Genomic DNA, 22834 nt, shown 5'->3' with positions numbered 1-22834 from the left:
TAGATTTTGAACATTGCCAGTTTGCCGTCAGAACTCATCCTTAATAATTGTTGGGACAGCTTTGAAATGGGCAACTTTTATTACTGACATGTCTAGTCACATGCTGATACTAATAGGGGAGAAAGCAATGCTTCACTCCCACTCTTGTTTCCAGCACTGAGACCAACAGAACTAAAAATCTATTTATCATTTACTTCAGAGGGAAATGCAAGGATGTTGTGCATGCCATTCAGTTGCAAGCTCTGCATGATCTCAAAAGTATGGCCCTATTCACTGATAAGCTGAGAATTAGTACCACTTCCACATATCTTTCCACATATAGCGTTACAGGCAGGAATGTGGAGTTGAGGTTACAATCAGATCAGCCATGATCTTATTGAATGGCGGAGCAGGCTCGAGGGGCCGAGTGTCCTACTCCTGCTCCTAATTCATATGTTTGTATTTTTCCTTTTCATGTACTGTTTCATTAGATTGATATCTGAGTTATTTAGATCAGAAAGTTGTCAGTGGAACCTACAAAATACTTAAAGGGATAGACAGGGTAGATGCAGCTAAGATGTTTTCCCTGGTTGGGGAGTCTAGAACTGGAGACACAATTTCAAAATAAGGGGGAAGCCACTTAGGACAGAGATGAAGAGAAATTTCTTTATTCAGAGGGTTGTGAATCTTTGGAATTCTCTATCCCAGAGGGCTGTGGAAGCTCAGTAATTGAATATGTTTAATGCAGAGATTGACAAATTTCTAAATATCAATGACATAAGGGGATATGGGGATAGTGTGGGAAAAATGCATTGAAGTGGATGATCAGCCATGATCGTATTGAATGGCGGAGCAGGCTCGATGGGCTGAATGGCCTACTCCTGATCTTATGTTCCTATGGGACATGCTGCTCTACTGATTATTATTCCATTCGACCAGAACTATATTTTCCCCTATTGAATCAAATAAATGTAATTTGTATCTTCTTTTCTGCAGTTTTATATTGCATTGGATGATTAGTTTTTGGACAAAATGTATATATGTAATGCTGTTTTCATTTCTGATGAAGGGATGCACTGTCAGAGCATCACAGACTGTTGATTTTTCTTGCAGATATTGGCTCGCCTGCTGTATATTTGCAATGCTTTTTTTTTACTTGTGTCGCACATCATTTCACTTTCATTTCGGCTCATCAAGAAAGTATGGAAGCTATCACTTTATGAGCGCCATACAAACATTTTCACAGGACAGTGCCAAATTCAATGATTCTATCTGACTTAAAAGCAAGTTCCTGTCAACTACTTTCAATGTGGCTGGTCTGGATAAGGTAATGCAATTTCCTTTATCATTCGCCTTTAGCTTACTGTGACTTCTTGCCTAAACTGACTCTATTCCAGTCCTGAACTACTTAAATCTATTGCAATCTATCTGGATGAAGTAACACAGTACTACATCAGTATCACTGGAGCACTGTTGAGTACCGTTATTAAACTATTGCAGCTATTGAAATTCAACCATGTACACTTACCATAAAACATTTTCCTTTTCCTACATTGTTACCTTTTCAATGACTTTAGATGAAAGTAAAGTAAGATCTGCATGTATTCAAGAAATCATTGTGAAGTTCCCAAACAGGGATACTTGGAAATGCAAATTTTGTCTAAAACTTACCAGATAGCTTTGGAATAAGAATGAAATGACAATTTGCATTTATCTAGCACATTTAACATAGAAAAAGATCTCAAGGTGCTTCACAGTAAAGTTATCAAACATAATTTGATACTGAGCTCAATAGGAGATTAAGGCAGAGGACTAAAAGATTAAGGTGACATCCTATGTTTTCTCCTGTGGCACAAAAACTGTGCGGGCTGCTTCCCGGCTCTGAGGGAGGGGGCAGGTCCCTTGTTCAAAGGCACTAAGTACCTGAACGAGGGCCACCCCTTCCCTTGCTGCCGAACCCCCTCACCACCCTGCGACCCCCACCCTGCGAGATCCCTCCCGCCCTGACCTACCTTAAGCCTGGTTCCTGCACCGCTCCTCGGTGTCAGGTCGCTGCAGCTACAGCAGCAGCCACTGCCTCTGTGGTGCGCTTCAGCTGCCAGCCTCTGATTGGCTGGCAGCTCTGCAAGGCCGGGACTTCCGGCAACCAGGTCCTAAATCCTATGGAAGGCCTGCCGCTGTCCAGTTAAGTGCTTGATTGACACTAAATTCAACGGGCCGTTGGAAAAGAGGCGAAGCGGGGATCTTGGCGTTGGCTTCCCCTGACATCAAGACCCTCATCCCAGCATAAAATTCCCCTGTTGGTCAAAGAGGTTGGTTTTATGGAGTGTCTTAAAGGAAGAAAGTGAGGCAGAGAGGTTTAAGGAGATTATTCCAAAGTTTAGGTCCTCAGCAGCTGAAGGCACAGCTGTCAATGGTGGAGCAATTAAAATTGGAACTGCGCAAGAGACCAGAATTGGAGGAGATATCTCAGAGGGTTGTAGGACTGGAGCAGGTTACAAAAATATGAAGGGATGAAGACATGGAGGAATTTGAAAACAAGAGGAGAATTTTAAAATCAAGACACTGCTTAATCAGGAGCCAATGTAGTTCAACAATCACAGTGGTGATAGGGGAATGAGATTCGGTGTGAGTTGAAACACAGGCAGCAGAGGTTTTGATGACTTTAAGTTAATGGAGGGTGGAAGATGGGAGTCCAACCAGGAGAGCATTGGAATATCAAATCTAGAGGCAACAAAGGCATGGGTGAAGGTTTCAGCAGCAGTTGAACTGTGGCAGGGGCAGAATTGGGTGATATTATAGGGATGGAAATAGGCAGTGTTTGTGATGGTGTGGATGTGCGATTGGAAGTTCATCTCAGGGTCAAATATCACACCAAATTTGCAAACAGTCTGATTCAGCTTCTGACAATTGTCAGGGAGAGGGATGGAGTCGCTAGGGAATGGAATTTGTGACGGGGGCAGTCTTCCCAATATTTAGTTGGAGGAAATTTCTGCTTATCCAGTACTGATGTTGGACAAGCAGTTTGACAAGTTAGAGAGAGTGGAGGGTTCGAGAGAGGTGGTGGTGAGGTCGAGCTGGGTGTCATCAGTGTATATGTGGAAACTAACACTATGTTTTCAGATGATATTGCCAAGGAGCAGCATATAGATGAGAACAAAGAAAGCACCAAGGACAGTTTCTTGAGACACAATAGGTAATGGTGCCAGAGTGCGAAGAAAAGCCTTTGCAGATGATTCTCTGCCTCCGACTGGACAGATAAGAGAGAAGTGCAGTCCCATTCTGCTGGAAGATGGTGGAAAGGTTTGGAGGAAGATGGTGCAGTCAAATGTGTCAAACGTTGCAGACATTTTGAGAAGGATGAGGAAGGTTAATTTGCCACTGTCATAGTCACGTTGGATGTCATTTGTGACTTTGATAAGAGCCATTTTGGTACTGTGGCAGGGGTGTAAACCTGATTGGAAGGATGCAAAATTGGCCCGGATCTTATGAGTCCCACAGCGTTCCCGACAGTGGGACCAGAAGTTGCTGTAACTTCTGATTAACCTGAATTGAAGCGATATCTTAATCCAAAATGTTTTTGCCTCCCTTATTTTCTGAAAGTCACCACCAACTTGATATGATTTATTTTCCCTGCAGCTAAAGTGAGTCAGATGCCAACCCGGAGGCAGAGACCAGCCCCACGGTTCAGTGATGCCTCCCTGCAGGTTCTCCACCTGGCCGTCAGGGAATGACGAGAGGTCCTCTTCCCTGCAGATGGAGTCCAAAGACCCTCCCACCTCACCAAGGCAGATGGAGGTAACAGAGGAGGTCTTGAACCATAGTGTGACACGCAGAACACAGGTGCAGTACCATAAGCGCATCAATGACTTGCTCAGATCAGTGAGGGTAAGTGGTCTTGGTGGAGCAGCTCCATTGTTTTCCTCCTTAGCTCCGTCTCCTTAAGGCAGAGGGTACATGAGGAATGCAGTGATTGCATGAGCAGCCTTGGTGCCTATCACTAAACGACTGTGTGCAAAGATGAAGATTGGTGTTGTTTATATGCTTGGATGTGTTGTGCAAAAGCCACTGCAGAATGAATGATATTGATGCAAGTATTCAATGGTTGTAATGCATCGTTGGACCAGGCCCCTGCTCAGCCCCACCCTCATGATGATCCTCTGTTTGTTGCTATGAGAAGTCTGCTGGTTGTGCAGCAAAGCCATGTGGGAAATATGTCAGAGATGCCTGGTCATGCATGGCTTTGCGCGTGCCATGGAGGAGTCCTTCAAGTCATGACATCTGCCATGTACCAGGCATATGAGCGTATGTCTTCCTCAGTTGATAATTTGGCGAGCTCCATGGCGAGTCTGGTTAAGCATTCGAGCCAAATGCTATATGACCTGCACTCCATCGCTGTTGCTGTGGGGTCCATGCAGCAGAGTCTAAGCGAAAGAGGGAAAAGGAGCCTGGACCTCCCTCTGGGTGCTCCTTCCCCTCAGGGAGACAAGCAGGTGGAGCATGTGCCAGTTGCCGAGGGCCTTCCTCTCAGGACACAAACAACAAAGAACAGTACAGCACAGGAACAGGCCATTCGGCCCTCCAAGCCTGCGCCGATCGAGATGCCTGTCTAAACTAAAACCTTCTGCACTTCCGGGGTCTGTATCCCTCTATTCCCATCCTATTCATGTATTTGTCAAGATGCCTCTTAAACGTCACTATCGTACCTGCTTCCACCACCTCCCCCGGCAGCAAGTCCCAAGCACTCACCAACCCTCTCTGTAAAGAACTTGCCTTGCACATCCCCTCTAAACTTTGCCCCTCGCACCTTAAACCTATGTCCCCTAGTAACTGACTCTTCCACCCTGGGAAAAAGCTTCTGACTATCCACTCTGTTCATGCCACTCATAACTTTGTAAACCTCTATCATGTCGCCCCTCCACCTCCGTCGTTCCAGTGAAAACAATCCGAGTTTATCCAACCTCTCCTCATAGCTAATACCCTCCAGACCAGGCAACATCCTGGTAAATCTCTTCTGTACCCTCTCCAAAGCCTCCACATCCTTCTGGTAGTGTGACGACCAGAATTGCACGCAACATTCTAAGTGTGGCCGAACTAAGGTTCTGGAAAGCTGCAGCATGACTTGTCAATTTTTATACTCTATGCCCGCACCGATGAAGGCAAGCATGCGGTATGCCTTCTTGACTACCTTATCCACCTGCATTGCCATTTTCAGTGAACTGTGGACCTGTACGCCCAGATCTCTCTGCCTGTCAATACTCCTAAGGGTTCTGCCATTTACTGTATACTTCCCACCTGTATTAGATCTTCCAAAATGCATTACCTCACATTTGTCCGGATTAAACTCCATCTGCCATTTCTCCGCCCAAGTCTCCAACCGATCTATATCCTGCTGTATCCTCTGACAATCCTCATCACTATCCGCAACTCCACCAACCTTTGTGTCGTTCGCAGACTTACTAATCAGAACAGCTACATTTTCCTCCAAATCATTTATATATACTACAAACAGCAAAGGTCCCACAACTGATGTCGGGGGAGCACCTGGACATAGTGGCAGAAAAAGAAAGTTGAAACAGTTTTGAGCACCAAGGTGGCACAGGTGATGTACATATTGTGACAATAGTAAATATTTTTCAATACATATTTATTTCATTTAAAATTTGTTCCACTCTCGTGAATTTTTTGCTTGGCTTCAGATGGAAACAAAGATGTTATTTGGAGACCTATGCCAGGAATGCATTGATGTTTGCAAAGCATCTCAGAAAATGTCCAGTGTCCATTTCTCATTGAAATTTGAGCCTTCAGTCTTCAATGATAGCTGTTTTCCTATTGATGATTATGAATTTTCTCCACTACAGTATTGCCTTACTTTTGTGTTTGTGCGGTCATAACTTAATGCTGCTTGCAGTGTTGTGTAGTCGCATTCGTCTTAGCCCATAGAGGATTTCAAATGACAATTACATGAAAGTGCAGCAACACCTGGTTAAGATTGCAGCAATGAACAATACCTCAGGCAAAAGTGAATTTCTGTGGGGAATTGTTAAGTTTCTCCTTCCAACGTTCCTTGATGATGTGGCTTATTGTTGGCTGAAACGTGCATAAATAAGGTTCTCCCTGATGTCTCTTGCATATCTCTCCATGGCCCTCAAATCGATGACTGCATCATCAGCATTGTTGTCCTCCTCCTCACCCTTATCATAGTCATCCTCATGATAGGAGGACTGGTGTTCCCCCTTTTCCTCTGCCTGCAGAATGTTGCCGTATTGAATTGCAAGGTTGTGCAAAGCACAGCAGACGATGATTATTTGAGAGACCCTCTGTGGCGCATACTGAAGAGCCCCTCCAGACCGGTCAAGGCAGTGGAATCTCATTTTCAGCATGCCAGTGTGTGTTTAATAAAGTCTCTGGTGAATGTGTGAGCAGCATTGTGCCTCTCTTCAGCAGTTCTTTGGGCATGACATACTGGTGTCATCAAAGGAGGTAACTTTTGTCACCCAGCATCCAGCCATCCACTTCAGCTGGTCCCTCAAAAACTGCTGGCAGCTGGGAGTTCCTCAAAATGTATGAGTAATGAAAGCTCCCTGGGAAACATGCACAAACATGCATGATTCCTCTCCTGTGGATGCAAACATGTTGAATGTTTAAAGAGTGGAAGCCTTTGTCATTCACAAAGACTGCAGGCTGGTCCCAGGGAGCTCTAATGGCCACATGAGTACAGTTGATCACCCTTGCACTCTAGGGAATCTAGCGATGCTACCGAAGGCTGCAGACATTGCTGCCTGGCTGTCCTTGTCTGCAGGTAAGTAAATGAAATCATTGGCACGTTGAAAAAGGGCATTGGTCACCTCTTTGATATACCTGCAGATCACAGACTGCAAGATGCCACATATGTCACATATGGAAGGACCCGCTAGCAAAAAACTAGAGCGCAGCAGACACCTTGGGCTGAATTTTTCCAGCTCGCCACTGATCTCGGTGGCAAGCTTCAAAGATGGAGGGGAGCAAACTCGGGATTTGCTCCATGGAGACGCCGCAATCTTCAGCCCCCCTGATGACATGGAGGGAGCAGGCGCTCCGTCCCTGGCAACGGCATACGGCGCCACTGCACAAGTGCCTGCGCCATTTTGAAAGGGCTTAGAGCCCTAAATGACAATTTAAATTTTTAAAGAAGCAGTAGATTTAGAAGCATTAAAAATAACTTTAAAAATCCTTCCAGCCCGTCTCCCACCCCCCAATAGTCTTACAAGTCATTCCTGCCTTCTCCCCCACCCAAAATACTTACCTTCATTACCTGACCGTCCCCCCCACCTCCCCAACAAAGTTCAGAAACTTTTACCTTTACCCTTCCCATCATCCCCTTGACCAATCAGGTAAGTTTGACCCGGCTCCCTCCCCCCACACTGAAATACGTACCTCCTCCCCCTCCCCACCAGTGTCGTACATCGTATCTCTGGTCAGTGATCCAATGGCACAGGAGTGCCAGCCACCGACCGCAATATCGGAGTGGGACAGTCAGCGGGATGAGGTGAGTAATTATTCATTCATTTACATCTCAACATATTTAAATGGATGTCCCATCGCTGAGCGGTGGCGGGGGGGGGGGGCGGGGGGCGGGCGCCATGCTGCCTCGCAGCCGCTACTAATATCGGGTGAGGCCTTCCCTGTGTCGTGGGCCGTGGCCGTCCTGTCATGACCCCTGTGTCGGGGGGGCTGGGGGGGGGTGGGTGGCGGTAAAATTCAACCCCTTGAGGCCAAATGGCACGGGATTCCCACCGAAGCCGAGGTCATGCCGCAGGATCCTACAAATCTCTGTGATCATTTCACATGACATTCTTAGGTGTTTCTGGTCTTGCCTCTCTGGGATTTGTAGGGAATTTGTCCTTGTCCTGAGGATGTGATGAGGTGGCAGTGCCTGTCTTCGATAAGGCCATTCCTGGATGTTATCATTCAGATAATCCTCACCCTGCTGTTCTGCCTGTTGCTGGCGCTCGGGCATCAGGCGTTGAGGTAAAGAGCCCTCCTTAGTCTCTCCCTTTCTTCTTCTCCCCATGGTACCAGACAAATTGGGTGTATGAGACCCATGTCATTGTGGCTTTTCTGAACAATGAATAAGCAGAGCATGGCGATTCAACCCTTTGTTGCCAGTGAGTTGAAACATTGAGGCAATGAACAGCTCCCTTATATCTGCCTTCAAATTGGAGCCAGATAGAAGACATACCCACTGTCATTTGTCTCCTCCCACTCTCCTTGCTATTTTGAGTATCCACGTGGTTTCCTTTATTGTTGGAGAAAATGGTGCGCAAAGAATTCAGGGCAAGTCTCCTCACCTTCCAACCTCCTTCTGCAACCTTCCAGCTTGAATCCATCACCCTTGACCCACTCAATGTTACTGTGACCCTTCCCTCTGTAACCATTGAGTCTCCCCCCATTACCATGCACAGTATAATCATTAATGTATTCATGCCATCCTCCCTCCTTTTCCTACACTCATTACTCTAGACATGACGACTCTTACTCTTGAACCCCCTTACAGCGACCTGACCATTGTTGCCGAGACCCGTTGCCCTCCATATGAAGTTGTTGAATACACACCCATTAGTCTTGACCTTTCCCCCTTACAGAATCCATTTGCCCCCATTGACTGTGGCCGTTCCCTCTGCTAGCCAGAACGCTCAATTTTCCCCCAAGCTCCCTGACGTTGACAGCGTTCATCCCTCCCATTAGGCCCTTGTCAAATATATTCACATTGTAATGCTATAATCCATCCACCACCCCCGCAGCCAACAACATGCAGCTTCAGCATCAACAGCAACCATTCAACACCCTGGATACTCCACTCCACCCTGCCCTGCTCCTCCACATACCTGGTCAACCCCACCCTTCCCTTCCTGAGTACCCTGCTCTGATCATCCATGTAGCGCCTCCACCAATGCTTTCACCACCATACCCTGAAAAGATTCATCCTTGCTGGTGCCAAGCCTGGAGGCAAACATCCATTCCAACCCTGGTGTTAGTTTTGCTGATGAGTTAAAGAGAGAACAGCACAGACCTGAGACTCAACTACACAAATCCGACTGCTACACACTACGGTAAAACAATCGTGAACTGGGTGGCACGGCAATAATTCCTGACGTTCACTTAATCTGGCAGGTAGGACTGAATTGTATCTATGTGGTGGGTAATGAGTAACGCAAAGCTGCAATCAGCCATCATATTGGGGGAACCCTGGAATGCCGTAAACCCGCCGCCGACTTAATTTCTCTAAAATATCCCACCATCGGGAACCCAAAAAACACCTCCTGCCTAATTATATCACCCTGCACGCCATCAAATCTGCTCTTGCACAGCCCATAAAATTCCACCCATTGAGTTCCGAGAAAGATGGCTTGGATTTGGGAGGTAACAGCTATAACAATATTAGCATGAGGGCCAGGCAGGGAAGTTGTATCATCAGCACTTATGAGGGAATAGGATCAAGGGGGCAGGAGGTGAATCTCATGGACAAGATGGGCTCAGGGAAGGCATGAGGGAGATAGGAGAGTAACTAGAGAAAGAGAACAAAATGTTTGCGAATTGTTGCCCTTCATTTCCATATAGGTGCATCAGGGATGTGCTGTTCAACATTCTGAAAGGTTTTAGAAATTCAAAGAAAAAGGACAACAACCAACTAGATGAAGTCTTAGAGCCACGCCATCCAGATTTTATGAAGGCACAGCAATCATATTTCAGAGGCTATCTAAACTAATGAAATGTTTTCAAGAAACAAGTAGCAGTGGATACAGAACACTCAGCACTTTACCTTATACTACATGCTGCCCATCGGCAACATCATGTGAAAACATGCCCAGTTCCACATATACACTGACGACACCCAGCTCTACTTCACCACGACCTCTCTCGACACCTCAAACATCTCTGATCTCTGATGTCACACTTTGGTGCAACATCCAATACTGGATGAGCAGAAATTGCCTCCACTTAAATACTGCTAAGACTGAAGCATTGTCTTTGGTTCTTGCCACAAACTCCCTTTTCTAGTCTCCGACTCCATGCCTCTCCCTGAACACTGTCTGAAGATGATTCAGACTGCTGACAAACTTGGTATCCTATTTGACCCTGAGCTGAGCTTTCAACATTATATCCTTGCCATTTCATTACTAATTCTACCAATTTCCATCTCCGTAATGTCATTTACCCCGCCTCAGCTCATCTGCTACTGTAACACTCATCCATGCCTTTACTACCTCTAGACTTGACTGTTCCAATGCTGTCCTGGCCAGCCTCCCACCTTGCCTCATCTGTAAGCTTGAGCTCATCCAAAACTATGCTGCCTGTATCCTAATTCATATCAACTCCCATTCACTCATCACCCCTGTGTTTATAAGATAGGAATATAGGAGCACGAGTAAGCCATTCAGCCCTTCGAGCTTGCTCCGCCATTCAAATAGATCATGGCCGATCAGCTACCGCAATGCCACTTTCCCGCATTATTCACATATCCCTTTATGTCATTAGTATCCAGATATCTATCGATTTCTCCAGTGCAGCAGCTTTTTCGGGAGCAGAGTGTGAGCGAGTGAGCAGCTGGGAAGGTCAGTTTGAAAGTAAATTTAATTTCCTTTTGTTTTTCGGCGGAGGCCAGGGGGCTGCTGGGTAAGTAAAACACTATATATTTGGGCGGTTTAAAATAACTTTCCTTTCAGTGCAGCAGCTTTTTCGGGAGCAGAGTGTGAGCGAGTGAGCAGCTGGGAAGGTCAGTTTGAAAGTAAATTTAATTTCCTTTTGTTTTTCGGCGGAGGCCAGGGGGCTGCTGGGTAAGTAAAACACTATATATTTGGGTGGTTTAAAATAACTTTCCTTTCAGTGCAGCAGCTTTTTCGGGAGCAGAGTGTGAGCGAGTGAGCAGCTGGGAAGGTCAGTTTGAAAGTAAATTTAATTTCCTTTTGTTTTTTGGCGGAGGCCAGGGGGCTGCTGGGTAAGTAAAACACTATATATTTGGGCGGGTTCTGAACCCGAGACACCACACTTGTAGTGTCTCCCACCCGCCCTCCTCCTCTAACCAAAAAAAAAGGACTCGGTGGGGTGTTTATAAGGTAAGGCTTTTTCGATTTCTCTGGTTTTATTGTGATTGGTAAAAACTTTTCGTTCCTTTTTCATTTAACTAAGTTTAAACGTAAGATTAAAAATGGCAGGAGATCTCAGACCCGTATCATGCTCCTCTTGCTCAATGTGGGAGCTCAGGGACATGGCTGATGATCCTGACTCCTTCACGTGCAGGAAGTGTGTCCAGCTGCAGCTCTTGTTAGACCGCATGACGGCTCTCGAGCTGCGGATGGACTCACTTTGGAGCATGCGCGATGCTGAGGAGGTCGTGGATAGCACGTTTAGTGAATTGGTCACACCGCAGATTAGGATTGCTGAGGGAGAAAGGGAATGGGTGACCAAAAGGCAGAGAAAGAGCAGGAAGGCAGCGCAGGAGTCCCCTGCGGTCATCTCCCTCCAAAACAAGTATACCGTTTTGGATACTGTTGAGGGAGATGGCTCACCAGGGGAAGGCAGCAGTAGCCAGGTCCATGGCACCGTGGCTGGCTCTGCTGTTCAGAAGGGCGGGAAAAAGAGTGGAAGGGCTATAGTCATAGGGGATTCGATTGTAAGGGGAGTAGATAGACGGTTCTGTGGTCGAAAACGAGGCTCCCGAATGGTATGTTGCCTCCCAGGTGCACGGGTCAGGGACGTCTCAGATCGGCTGCAGAACATTCTAAAGGGGGAGGGTGAACAGCCAGTTGTCATTGTGCACATAGGCACTAATGATATAGGTAAAAAACGGGATGAGGTCCTACAAGCAGAGTTTAGGGAGTTAGGAGCCAACTTAAAAAGTAGGACCTCAGAGGTAGTAATCTCAGGATTACTACCAGTGCCACGTGATAGTCAGAGTAAAAATGAAAGAATAGTCAGGATGAATGCGTGGCTTGAGAGATGGTGCAGGAAGGAGGGGTTCAGATTTTTGGGACATTGGGACCGGTTCTGGGGGAGGTGGGACTATTACAAATTGGACGGTCTACACCTGGGCCGGACTGGAACCAATGTCCTTGGAGGTGCTTTTGCTAACGCTGTTGGGGAGGGTTTCAACTAATGTGGCAGGGGGATGGGAACCAATTGAGGTCAGTTGACAGTAAGGAGGTAGTAACAAAAGCCTGTAAGGAACTAGATAATGAAGTCAGTGTGACTAAGGGGAAGAGCAGGCAGGGAGCAGATGATGAATATAAAGGGACTAGTGGTCTGAGGTGCATTTGTTTTAATGCAAGAAGTGTAGTAGGTAAGGCAGATGAACTTAGGGCTTGGATTAGTACCTGGGAGTATGATGTTATTGCTATTACTGAGACTTGGTTGAGGGAAGGGCATGATTGGCAACTAAATATCCCAGGATATCGATGCTTCAGGCGGGAAAGAGAGGGAGGTAAAAGGGGTGGAGGAGTTGCATTACTGGTCAAAGAGGATATCACAGCTGTGCTGAAGGAGGGCACTATGGAGGACTCGAGCAGTGAGGCAATATGGACAGAACTCAGAAATAGGAAGGGTGCGGTAACAATGTTGGGGCTGTACTACAGGCCTCCCAACAGTGAGCGTGAGATAGAGGTACAAATATGTAAACAGATTATGGAAAGATGTAGGAGCAACAGGGTGGTGGTGATAGGAGATTTTAATTTTCCCAACATTGACTGGGATTCGCTTAGTGTTAGAGGTCCAGATGGAGCAGAATTTGTAAGGAGCATCCAGGAGGGTTTTCTAGAGCAGTATGTAAATAGTCCAACTCGGGAAGGGGCCATACTGGACCTGGTGCTGGGGAATGAGCCCGGCCAGGTTGTTGAAGTTTCAGTAGGGGACTACTTTGGGAATAGTGATCACAATTCCGTAAGCTTTAAAATACTCATGGACAAAGACGAGAGTGGTCCTAAAGGAAGAGTGCTAAATTGGGGGAAGGCCAACTATACCAAAATTCGGCAGGAGCTGGGAAATGTAGATTGGGAGCAGCTGTTTGAAGGTAAATCCACATGTGATATGTGGGAGGCTTTTAAAGAGAGGTTGATTAGCATGCAGGAGAGACATGTTCCTGTGAAAATGAGGGATAGAAATGGCAAGATTAGGGAACCATGGATGACAGGTGAAATTGTGAGACTAGCTAAGAGGAAAAAGGAAGCATACATAAGGTCTAGGCGGCTGATGAAAGACGAAGCTTTGAAAGAATATCGGGAATGTAGGACCAATCTGAAACGAGGAATTAAGAGGGCTAAAAGGGGTCATGAAATATCTTTAGCAAACAGGGTTAAGGAAAATCCCAAAGCCTTTTATTCATATATAAGGAGAAAGAGGGTAACTAGAGAAAGGATTGGCCCACCACAGGACAAAGGAGGAATGTTATGCTTGGACTCAGAGAAAATGGGTGAGATTCTAAACGAGTACTTTGCATCGGTATTCACCGAGGAGAGGGACATGACGGATGTTGAGGTTAGGAACAGATGTTTGATTACTCTAGGTCAAGTCGGCATAAGGAGGGAGGAAGTGTTGGGTATTCTAAAGGGCATTAAGGTGGACAAGTCCCCAGGTCTGGATGGGATCTATCCCAGGTTACTGAGGGAAGCGAGAGAGGAAATAGCTGGGGCCTTAACAGATATCTTTGCAGCATCCTTAAACACGGGTGAGGTCCCGGAGGACTGGAGAATTGCTAATGTTGTCCCCTTGTTTAAGAAGGGTAGCAGGGATAATCCAGGTAATTATAGACCGGTGAGCCTGACGTCAGTGGTAGGGAAGCTGCTGGAGAAGATACTGAGGGATAGGATCTATTCCCATTTGGAAGAAAATGGGCTCATCAGTGATAGGCAACATGGTTTCGTGCAGGGAAGGTCATGTCTTACCAACTTAATAGAATTCTTTGAGGAAGTGACAAAGTTGATTGATGAGGGAAGGGCTGTCGATGTCATATACATGGACTTCAGTAAGGCGTTTGATAAGGTTCCCCATGGCAGGCTGATGGAGAAAGTGAAGGCGCTTGGGGTCCAAGGTGTACTAGCTAGATGGATAAAGAACTGGCTGGGCAACAGGAGACAGAGAGTAGCAGTAGAAGGGAGTTTCTCAAAATGGAGACGTGTGACCAGTGGTGTTCCACAGGGATCCGTGCTGGGACCACTGTTGTTTGTGATATACATTAATGATTTGGAGGAAAGTATAGGTGGACTGATTAGCAAATTTGCAGACGACACTAAGATTGGGGGAGTAGCAGATAGTGAAGGGGACTGTCAGAGAATACAGCAGAATATAGATAGATTGGAGAGTTGGGCAGAGAAATGGCAGATGGAGTTCAATCAGGGCAAATGCGAGGTGATGCATTTTGGAAGATCCAATTCAAGAGTGAACTATACAGTAAATGGAAAAGTCCTGGGGAAAATTGATGTCCAGAGAGATTTGGGTGTTCAGGTCCACTGTTCCCTGAAGGTGGCAACGCAGGTAAATAGAGTGGTCAAGAAGGCATACGGCATGCTTTCCTTCATCGGACGGGGCATTGAGTACAAGAGTTGGCAGGTCATGTTACAGTTGTATAGGACTTTGGTTCGGCCACATTTGGAATACTGCGTACAGTTCTGGTCGCCACATTATCAAAAGGATGTGGATGCTTTGGAGAGGGTGCAGAGGAGGTTCACCAGGATGTTGCCTGGTATGGAGGGCGCTAGCTATGAAGAGAGGTTGAGCAGATTAGGATTATTTTCGTTAGAAAGACGGAGGTTGAGGGGGGACCTGATTGAGGTGTACAAAATCATGAGAGGTATAGACAGGGTGGATAGCAAGAGGCTTTTTCCCAGAGTGGGGGTTTCAATTACTAGAGGACACGAGTTCAAAGTGAAAGGGGAAAAATTTAGGGGGGATATGCGTGGAAAGTTCTTTACGCAGAGGGTGGTGGGCACCTGGAACGCATTGCCAGCGGAGGTGGTAGATGCGGGCACGATGGAGTCTTTTAAGATGTATCTAGACAGATACATGAATGGGCAGGAAGAAAAGAGATACAGAACCTTAGAAAATAGGCGACATGTTTAGAGAGAGGATCTGGATCGGCGCAGGCTTGGAGGGCCGAAGGGCCTGTTCCTGTGCTGTAATTATCTTTGTTCTTTGTTTCTTTGTTCTGTCTTAAACATGCTCAGTGATTGAGCTTCCACACCCCTCTGGGGTAGAGAATTCCAAAGATTCACCACCTTCTGAGTGAAGAAATTCCTCCTCATCTCAGTCTTAAATGGCCTGCCCCTTATTCTGAAACTATGTCCTCTGGTTCTAGACTCACCAGCCAGAGGAAACATCCTATCTACTTCCACAGTCATGCCTGTAAGAATTTTATAAGTTTCAATGAGATCACCTCTCATTCTTCGAAACTCTGGAGAATACAGGCCCAGTTTCCTCAATCTCTCCCCATAATACAATCCCACCATCCCAGGAGTTAGTCTGGTGAACCTCCGTTGCACTCCCTCTATAGCAAGTATATCCTTCCTTAGATAAGGAGACCAAAACTGTACACAATTCTCCAGGTGCAGTCTCACCAAGGCTCAATACAACTGCAGCAAGACATTTTTATTTCTGTACTCAAATTCCCTGGCGTTAAAGGTCAACATACCTTTTGCCTTCCTAATTGCTTGCTGCACCTGCATGCTACCTTTTATTGATTCATGAACAAGGACCCCCAGGTCCCTTTGGACATCAACACTTCCCAACCTCTCACCATTTAATACTCTGTCTTTCTGTTTTTTCTACCAAAGTGGATAACTTCACACTTATTCACATTAAATTCCTTCTGCCGTGTTCTTGCCCATTCACTTAGCCTGCCCAAGCCCCCTTCAAGCCTCCTTACATCCTCCTCACAACTTACATTCTCACCTTGTTTAGTGTCAGCAAATGTGGTGGTCCGCACATCGAAATCATTTATATAGATTGCGAACAGCTGTGGCCCCAGAACAGTGCAGACACTGAAAGGTTATTTCCCCTGGCTAGGGAATCTAGAACATGGGGGCATAATCTCAGGATGAGGGGTTTATCATTTAGGACTGAGATGAGGAAACATTTTTTCACTCAGCGGGTTGTGAATCTTTGGAACTCACTATCCCAAAGGGTTGTGGATGCTCCATCATTAAGTATATTCAAGGCTGAAATAGATTTTTGGTCTCTCTGGGAATCAAGAGACGTGGGGAGCAGGCGGGAAAGTGCAGCTGAGGTAGAAGATCAGCCAGATCATATTGAATAGTGGAGCAGGCTCGAGGGGTCGTAAGACATATGGCTCCTTGAGCCTGTTTCGCCATTCAATAAAATCAAAGTTGGACTTCTATATCAAATGCACTTTCCCATACGATTCCCAGATCCCTTGATTTCCTTTGTGTCCAAGAATCTATCAATCTCAGTCTAGGAATATATTCATTGACTGAGCATCCACAGCACTCTGGGTTAGAGAATTCCAAAGATTCACAACCCTCTGAGCCTCCTGGAATACTGTGTACAATTTTGGCCACCTTAGTTAATGAAGGATATGCTCGTCTTTGTGGGGGTTCAATGAAGGTTCAATTTGATTGATTACTGGAATGAGAGGGTTGTCTTTTGAGGAGAGATTGAGTAGAATGGAACTATATTCTCTGGACTTTGGAAGAATGAGAGGTAATCTCATTAAAATGTGTAAATTTCTTCGAGGGCTTTACACAGTAAATGCAGAGAGGCTATTTCTCCTGGCTGGACAGTGCAGAACTATGCATGATAGTCTCAAGAGAAGGGGTCAGCCATTTAGGACTCAGATTTAAATAATTTAATTGTGAAGCTGTTGTCGGTGATCATAGATATATGAAGAAGTTTTTGTATCGTGTACTATTGACCTGCTAAATGTCACTGACATTGGCTGCTTTTCAAACAAGATTCAGAAAATTTATAATTTGTTGAAGAAATGGGAATGGACTTACAGAAATATCAGCACTTTAATATTTATCAAAACTCTATGACACTCAAGAATGTTCAAGTGCTCGAACAAGGATATTGACAAAATGTCCCTTGGAAAGAGCCAAAACCAAGATATGAGTTCAGAAAATCTTTTGATATTGTTCAATCTTTTTGTTCGACCTAATATTGTGAGAAATATTTAAGATGCTACCTGGGGAGAGCATCTTTTGATAGAAAGCAGTTGGTAGGATATTTTTGAAAGTAGGAACCCACAGCAAACATCTTAATGCATGGGAGTTTTGAACCTTCTCTCGTGCAAACATTACACATGAAAGTCAAGCACTTCTGAAAGCTGTACGTCAGTGGCAAGTCTGACCAGGTCTAGGCCCGGAAGCACATTCCATCTCAGCTTGAGGAATAACTGGCAGGACCAGTACCACCCTGCAGACATGCACCTCCTGTTGACCAATTACGATATGACATTAATGGGGTCTATGGAGTAGATTATGACTCAGATCATCCTGTGCTCTCTGCTGAAGGATTAGGCATAGCAGTGGGTGGCAGCAGTGTGGACCTAAGGGAATAAAATGGGAAGCATGTGTTAACCCCCTTACTGCAAGTGACAAAAATTGTAAATATTTTATTTCTAAAAAGTGATAGCTTGATATAGAGTCAGCAGTAAAGAGGTTAAAATAGTGACAAGATTGCTTAATTACTGTATAGCATGTAGGTGTAAGTTAGCACAACAAAACAGCATTCGCATTCATGCAGTTAAAAGTGATCTATTTACATGATACCAATGACAAAGTTAGCTCTGAGTACACAACTGGAACAGGTAAACCTGCACGGGCATTTAAATATTACTTGATCAGGTGCATTACTCATTTGACCAAGTAGTTTATGAACATATTGTAGCAGCTACAGCATGCTAAGCATTTTGCAAACAATAGTGTGTGCATCATGTGCGTCGTTACACAGAATTACACAGACAAAGGAACAAAGGTTTTCACTTATACATTATTTTATTGCCAATATCTGCCTGCCTTTAATATTCTGTGAAGAATATACCACATATTGGTTTACAGAAAATAAAATTGTTTACAAAGACATTTACATATTATTAAGGCCCACAGACAAAATGCAACACAGCATATAGGTAATCTAAAACTGACCAACACATCTTGAATGAATATATAACACAATAGTAATAAAAAAACTCTATCTACAGTTATGAATATTAAATTCTACACAACTGTTAAATAAATATCACATTATATGCAGATAGTTCTACTTATGCCAGTATATTACTGTTATACTACATGGCACCCTTGCATTTGCACTTCAAACATCCATACCAATCAGAAATCAATTCATTTTATTTCCAGTATTCTCAAATCGCTAAACCTTAATACACATTCTTTCCATTTTTAATTACATATTAAAAACAGCAGCTCACAATTTGAACACTGACAGCACCAGCAAATGCACAATTGTCCATTTCATAGCATCAGTTGCTAACATTGTTTCTAGTGGTACATGCTGGAAGTGACAAAAATATCAGAAAACTCATAAAATCTTTAATTAAGTAAATAAACTGGTTTTCTTCTGAATTCAGGTGCAAAGCTCTTTCATTTCGACACAATGATCTCATTTGAAGCCTGGTGCAAATGTTCAAATACCTAATTTGCAATTCAACTTCAGTACTCCACACTTACTTCAAATATATATTTAAGAAGGACATGTTTTTCTGTTTGGTTTTCTTGGATAATGAGTTTCTATTTTTAAAAGCCAGTTTTGATTCTCTTGCAGTTGGGTTGAGAGTTACGCAATAACCTCACAGATATAATCTGATGGCATAATCCATTACAAAATCCATCAGATGTATAGTATTTACACTTGCAGAGTGCATTCCTGGGGCAAATACAGTATTATTTGCTTGTAGAAATACATGAATAAACTAAAATGAGCAAAATGAACCACTGTACTGTGGAAGTAAATGTTCATGTTAAAATGTTGCAACTTGCTCAAATCTTGCTGCTGCATTTAGAATCTAGTGAGGACATTACAAGGCACAAATAACTTGCAATATTCAAAACCTTTTCCACCATGACAAGTATATATATACAAACATTTGTCAACATATGTAACCAATTTCTGTGCCTTCCAAATTAGGAGCTTTACTGGGTCTTTCCTGCAGGATTTATATTCTCATTGCCTACTAAAACACTAATAATAGCATCTAAATCAATCAACTTGCATAATGGTTGAATATTATTTTCAAGAACCTTTCTAAAACAGGCATTAAAGGCTCACCTGTCCTAACACTGTACAAGTGTATCCATATTATTTTAATATTGTTTAGCATATTGTTGAAAATACGAGGAATTACTTGATATTTTTCTTATTATAGTCTAAAAATATCGACTTATTTGTCATATACCCCTTTACAACAGTATTCCCAAATTATTCAAAGGTGTATAATGTTTATTGCCAAAGTTGAAAGTCAATATTCATTATACAGTCCATATGGTTTAGTATGAGAATTATAACTAAATCCTAACACTGCACTATAGGTTTCAAAATTGCAGTGATTACAATCCTTGGTAAGTAAAGCCAACAACTATTGTGTAAAAGAAATGATCCTTAGCTGCCAGTGATTGAGCCACTCTTTACAGGCTTGCAAATATGACAAGAGCAATAAAGTTTACTGGATTATTATCAGTAAAGAGCCTTGGGCTGGTTCATACATTAAAAGCACTACATAAATACAAATTATTGTTGCCATTTATCTATCACTGAAGCTTTAACAAATCATGTCAGCTAAACCAAGTTACTTTTATAACAGAGCAAACAGCAGCATAGTTCCACAAGCATTCTCTGGCATATGCAGCAACTGTAAAGTACAAATTGCAGTGCTTTACATGTAAAAATAGGAAATACATATTCACACAGATGAATGCACAGAAGGGTAGAAATTTCTGTCATTTACATTATTGTACAAATGCTTAAGGCGTGTCCCAAATTCTATTTCTGCTAGTTTAATGAAGCCATAGACCCATTTGAAATAAACAGATTAATACCTCTCTTTTAATAGTCAAGTGAGAAATTTGATTGAAGTGCATTAAGCATTCATACAACAGCATCATCAAAAGTAAGTTTTACCTTTTAGTGGCTTTGAAGCAACCACAATTTTTAAATTTACATATTTTGGTATGAATTATCAATTTAAGAATCTTACTATGATATACTGTCTTGGTTCTAAGATTAAAAGATTTCTCTTATTATGGATACTAGACAGTTCCAATGAAACATATATTGGGGTAAACAACCATCTACAAAATATCTTCTTTTGAAGATTCTCTTCAGTTGCCCGTTTAAGTCACTGCTGGCCTCTATGAAACGGACTGAATCACATTTTATCATCTTCACAGAGATGAAGTTTCCAGTACAGTGGTGCAGTGTAATAAGTGAATCTTTCCTGAGTTTTCAAAAGCAACAAAAAAAACTATGACAAATTAATAGCCTAGCCTTCAAAAGAATGAATTTATCAGCCTTTGTTTGCAGTGACACCTTTGGTAAATCTCCCTAAAAATTGGAAGTTTATAAAAAGCAAGATTCAGTTCTACTGTTTAAGCTGTCGACAGATTGGATCGGACAGAGTCTTCTCGCAAGTGGTGGTGCTTACCATTGTCAGCTTCGTGCAGTTGTGCTCGTCTCTCAATTGTTATCCTGTATTTCTTCCTATAAAGAAAGAAAGGATAACAATGCTAAAAGGTTTACTTTAACCAGTTCATTCCGCATTTTATATATATAAAGGCTCACGATTCAGGGTCACAAGTGGAATGCTAAACTTTTTCTATCCTTCAGTTGATGACAGATTGGCTGTTCATTTCCAGCACTTATTTTGTTTTTAGTCATAGGGTCGTACAGCATAGAAACAGGCCCTTTGGCCTACCGCGTCCATGCCAACCATAATGCCTATCTATACTAATCCCACCTGCCTGTATTAATTCCATATCCCTCTATGCCTTGCTCAATCAAGTACCTGTCCAGATGCCTCCACCACCTCATCAGGCAGCTCATTCCAGATGCCCACTATTCTTTGTGTGAAAAATTTACCCCTTTGATCCCCTTTAAACCTCCTCCCTCGCACCTTAAATCTATGTTCTCTAGTTTTAGTCACCCCTACCATGGGAAACAGACTCTGGCTATCTACCCTATCTATGCCTCTCATAATTTTATATACCTCTATCATGTCCCCTCTCGGCCTCCTTCGCTCCAGGGAAAACAGACGCAGCCTATCTAATCTCTCTTTATAACTCAAGCCCTCCAAACCAGGCACCATCCTTGTGAATCTTTTCTGCACCCTCTCTAGCTTAATCACATCTTTCCTGTAGTGCGGCGACCAGAACTACACACAGTACTCCAAATGTAGCCTAACCAAAGTTATGTACAACTGTAACATGACGTCCCAACTCTTGTACTCAATGCCTCGGCCGATGAAGGCAAGCATGCCATACGCCTTCTTTGCCACCCTGTCTACCTGCGTTGCCACTTTCCAGGAACTATGTTTTTGTTTCAGATACCCAGAGGTCATGAAGTTTTTAAAAACAATTTCTAAAAAATTGGTATACATTTTGCCCATTTTACGGGTCCAAAATGGATGCCAAATCTTGAGGTCAAATTTTGCAGTGTGACATCCCATGCTGGTTTGGGTGCTCACTTGGCATTCATGGCGGCCTCCTGAAACAAATGCAGGGATCATTTATGCCAGGTTTTTGGCTACTTTGTCTATCTTTTGGTTGTGAACTACTTCAGAGGAGAGAGTTTGTAGAGGTCCTGAATGCTTTTGCAGGGTTTGTTTATTCTTAATTGCTTAACATGGAAATGCTTCTGGGTTTGTCCAGTTCAGGAGGAAGAGCAGCACCAAAGACCTGCAGAGGCTACAAGAAGAGGGTGCAAACATCATATCTGTGTATGGGAGCTATGTGTGAGGTGGCTTCGTTTCAACAGGGAGACAGTTACTTACCAGTGCCACTTGTTGGAGGGAGACTTGGAGCCTAACACCAGGATATGTACTGCACTGCCTCTGGCAGTGAAGGTCAGTGTAGCACTAAACGTTTGTGTCTCCGATTGCTTCCAGTGACATCAGAAAGAGTTAGTTTGCTGTGTGCAGGCCCATCTGGAAGACCACTGATGCACTGTTGGTGAGCCGGCAACAGTTCATTATCTTCCTCACAGAGGCTGACAAGCAGGATGAAAGAGCATGGGATTTTCCTCTTCTTCATAGATATTTATAACCAGTATGCCACAATACAGCAGTACACAAATTGTTGCATGCAATTTCAATAGTATGAATTAAAAAAATTAGCCAATCACATGGCACTCAATCTTTTGATGCCCCTCAAGCAAATTAAGAGACGGTATAACAGGTATCCTGGAATCAATCATGGATCTATTCTGGAAATTCTGTGACTAAAGCTGTAGAGTGCATAATTAACTTTAAAAAAAACTTGTTTTCTCCATTTTATATACAGAGGAAAATATCCCCCTTTAGTTTATTCAGTGACTGAACAGTTGAAACGAAGGATCCCTTGAATCCTGTTTGTAATGCAGCAGAAAACTTCCTGAGTTCAAATTTGAATGCAGGTGTTTTGACCAGTTTTCTGGAACCAGTTTCAGACTGCTTGAGTCTAACATCTGTGCTACAAAAATCAGAAGCTGCATTTAACTGAACCAGACAGTGAACTGTGCCTAAAATTGTAACAGGTCCATGCTGGACAAATTGGGATAATTCTAAAGAGATCCAAATTGGCCTCATTTCAGATCAATCTGAATTTGAAATGACTTCAGAGTACATTCCCGAACAAATATTTGACAGCAGTTGTTTCCGATG

At 43.7% G+C, this 22834-nt stretch overlaps 1 protein-coding gene and 1 long non-coding RNA gene across 8 annotated transcripts in view; one reads left to right on the top strand and one right to left on the bottom strand.

Moving 5' to 3' along the window:
* Window positions 1–1175: 1175 nt before the first annotated feature.
* LOC137370219 (uncharacterized) overlaps window positions 1176–22834 on the top strand; it is a 30842-nt gene continuing 9183 nt past the window's right edge. The window contains exons 1-2 of one of the 2 annotated variants that reach the window (XR_010975117.1): window positions 1176–1306; window positions 3619–3822. This is a non-coding gene — a long non-coding RNA (uncharacterized lncRNA). Of the gene's footprint in view, window positions 1307–3618; window positions 3868–22834 lie in introns of both variants that reach the window. The other variant, XR_010975116.1, reaches the window with a different exon arrangement.
* Window positions 16976–22834, bottom strand: part of npr3 (natriuretic peptide receptor 3) — a 125679-nt gene continuing 119820 nt past the window's right edge. For 2 of the 6 annotated variants that reach the window (XM_068032516.1, XM_068032524.1), the window contains exons 8-9: window positions 20624–20679; window positions 16976–17512 (exon numbers count right to left, since the gene is read on the bottom strand). In XM_068032516.1, the coding sequence (XP_067888617.1) occupies window positions 17421–17512; window positions 20624–20679 (148 nt within the window). In that variant the 3' untranslated portion in view covers window positions 16976–17420. Of the gene's footprint in view, window positions 17513–19996; window positions 20680–22834 lie in introns of those variants that run through there. The other 4 variants (XM_068032533.1, XM_068032543.1, XM_068032560.1 and 1 more) reach the window with 3 other exon arrangements.

This window comes from Heterodontus francisci, chromosome 1, assembly GCF_036365525.1.
Source record: "Heterodontus francisci isolate sHetFra1 chromosome 1, sHetFra1.hap1, whole genome shotgun sequence".
Taxonomy (NCBI): Eukaryota; Metazoa; Chordata; class Chondrichthyes; order Heterodontiformes; family Heterodontidae; genus Heterodontus; species Heterodontus francisci.
This window is presented reverse-complemented; position numbering and strand designations above follow the sequence as displayed.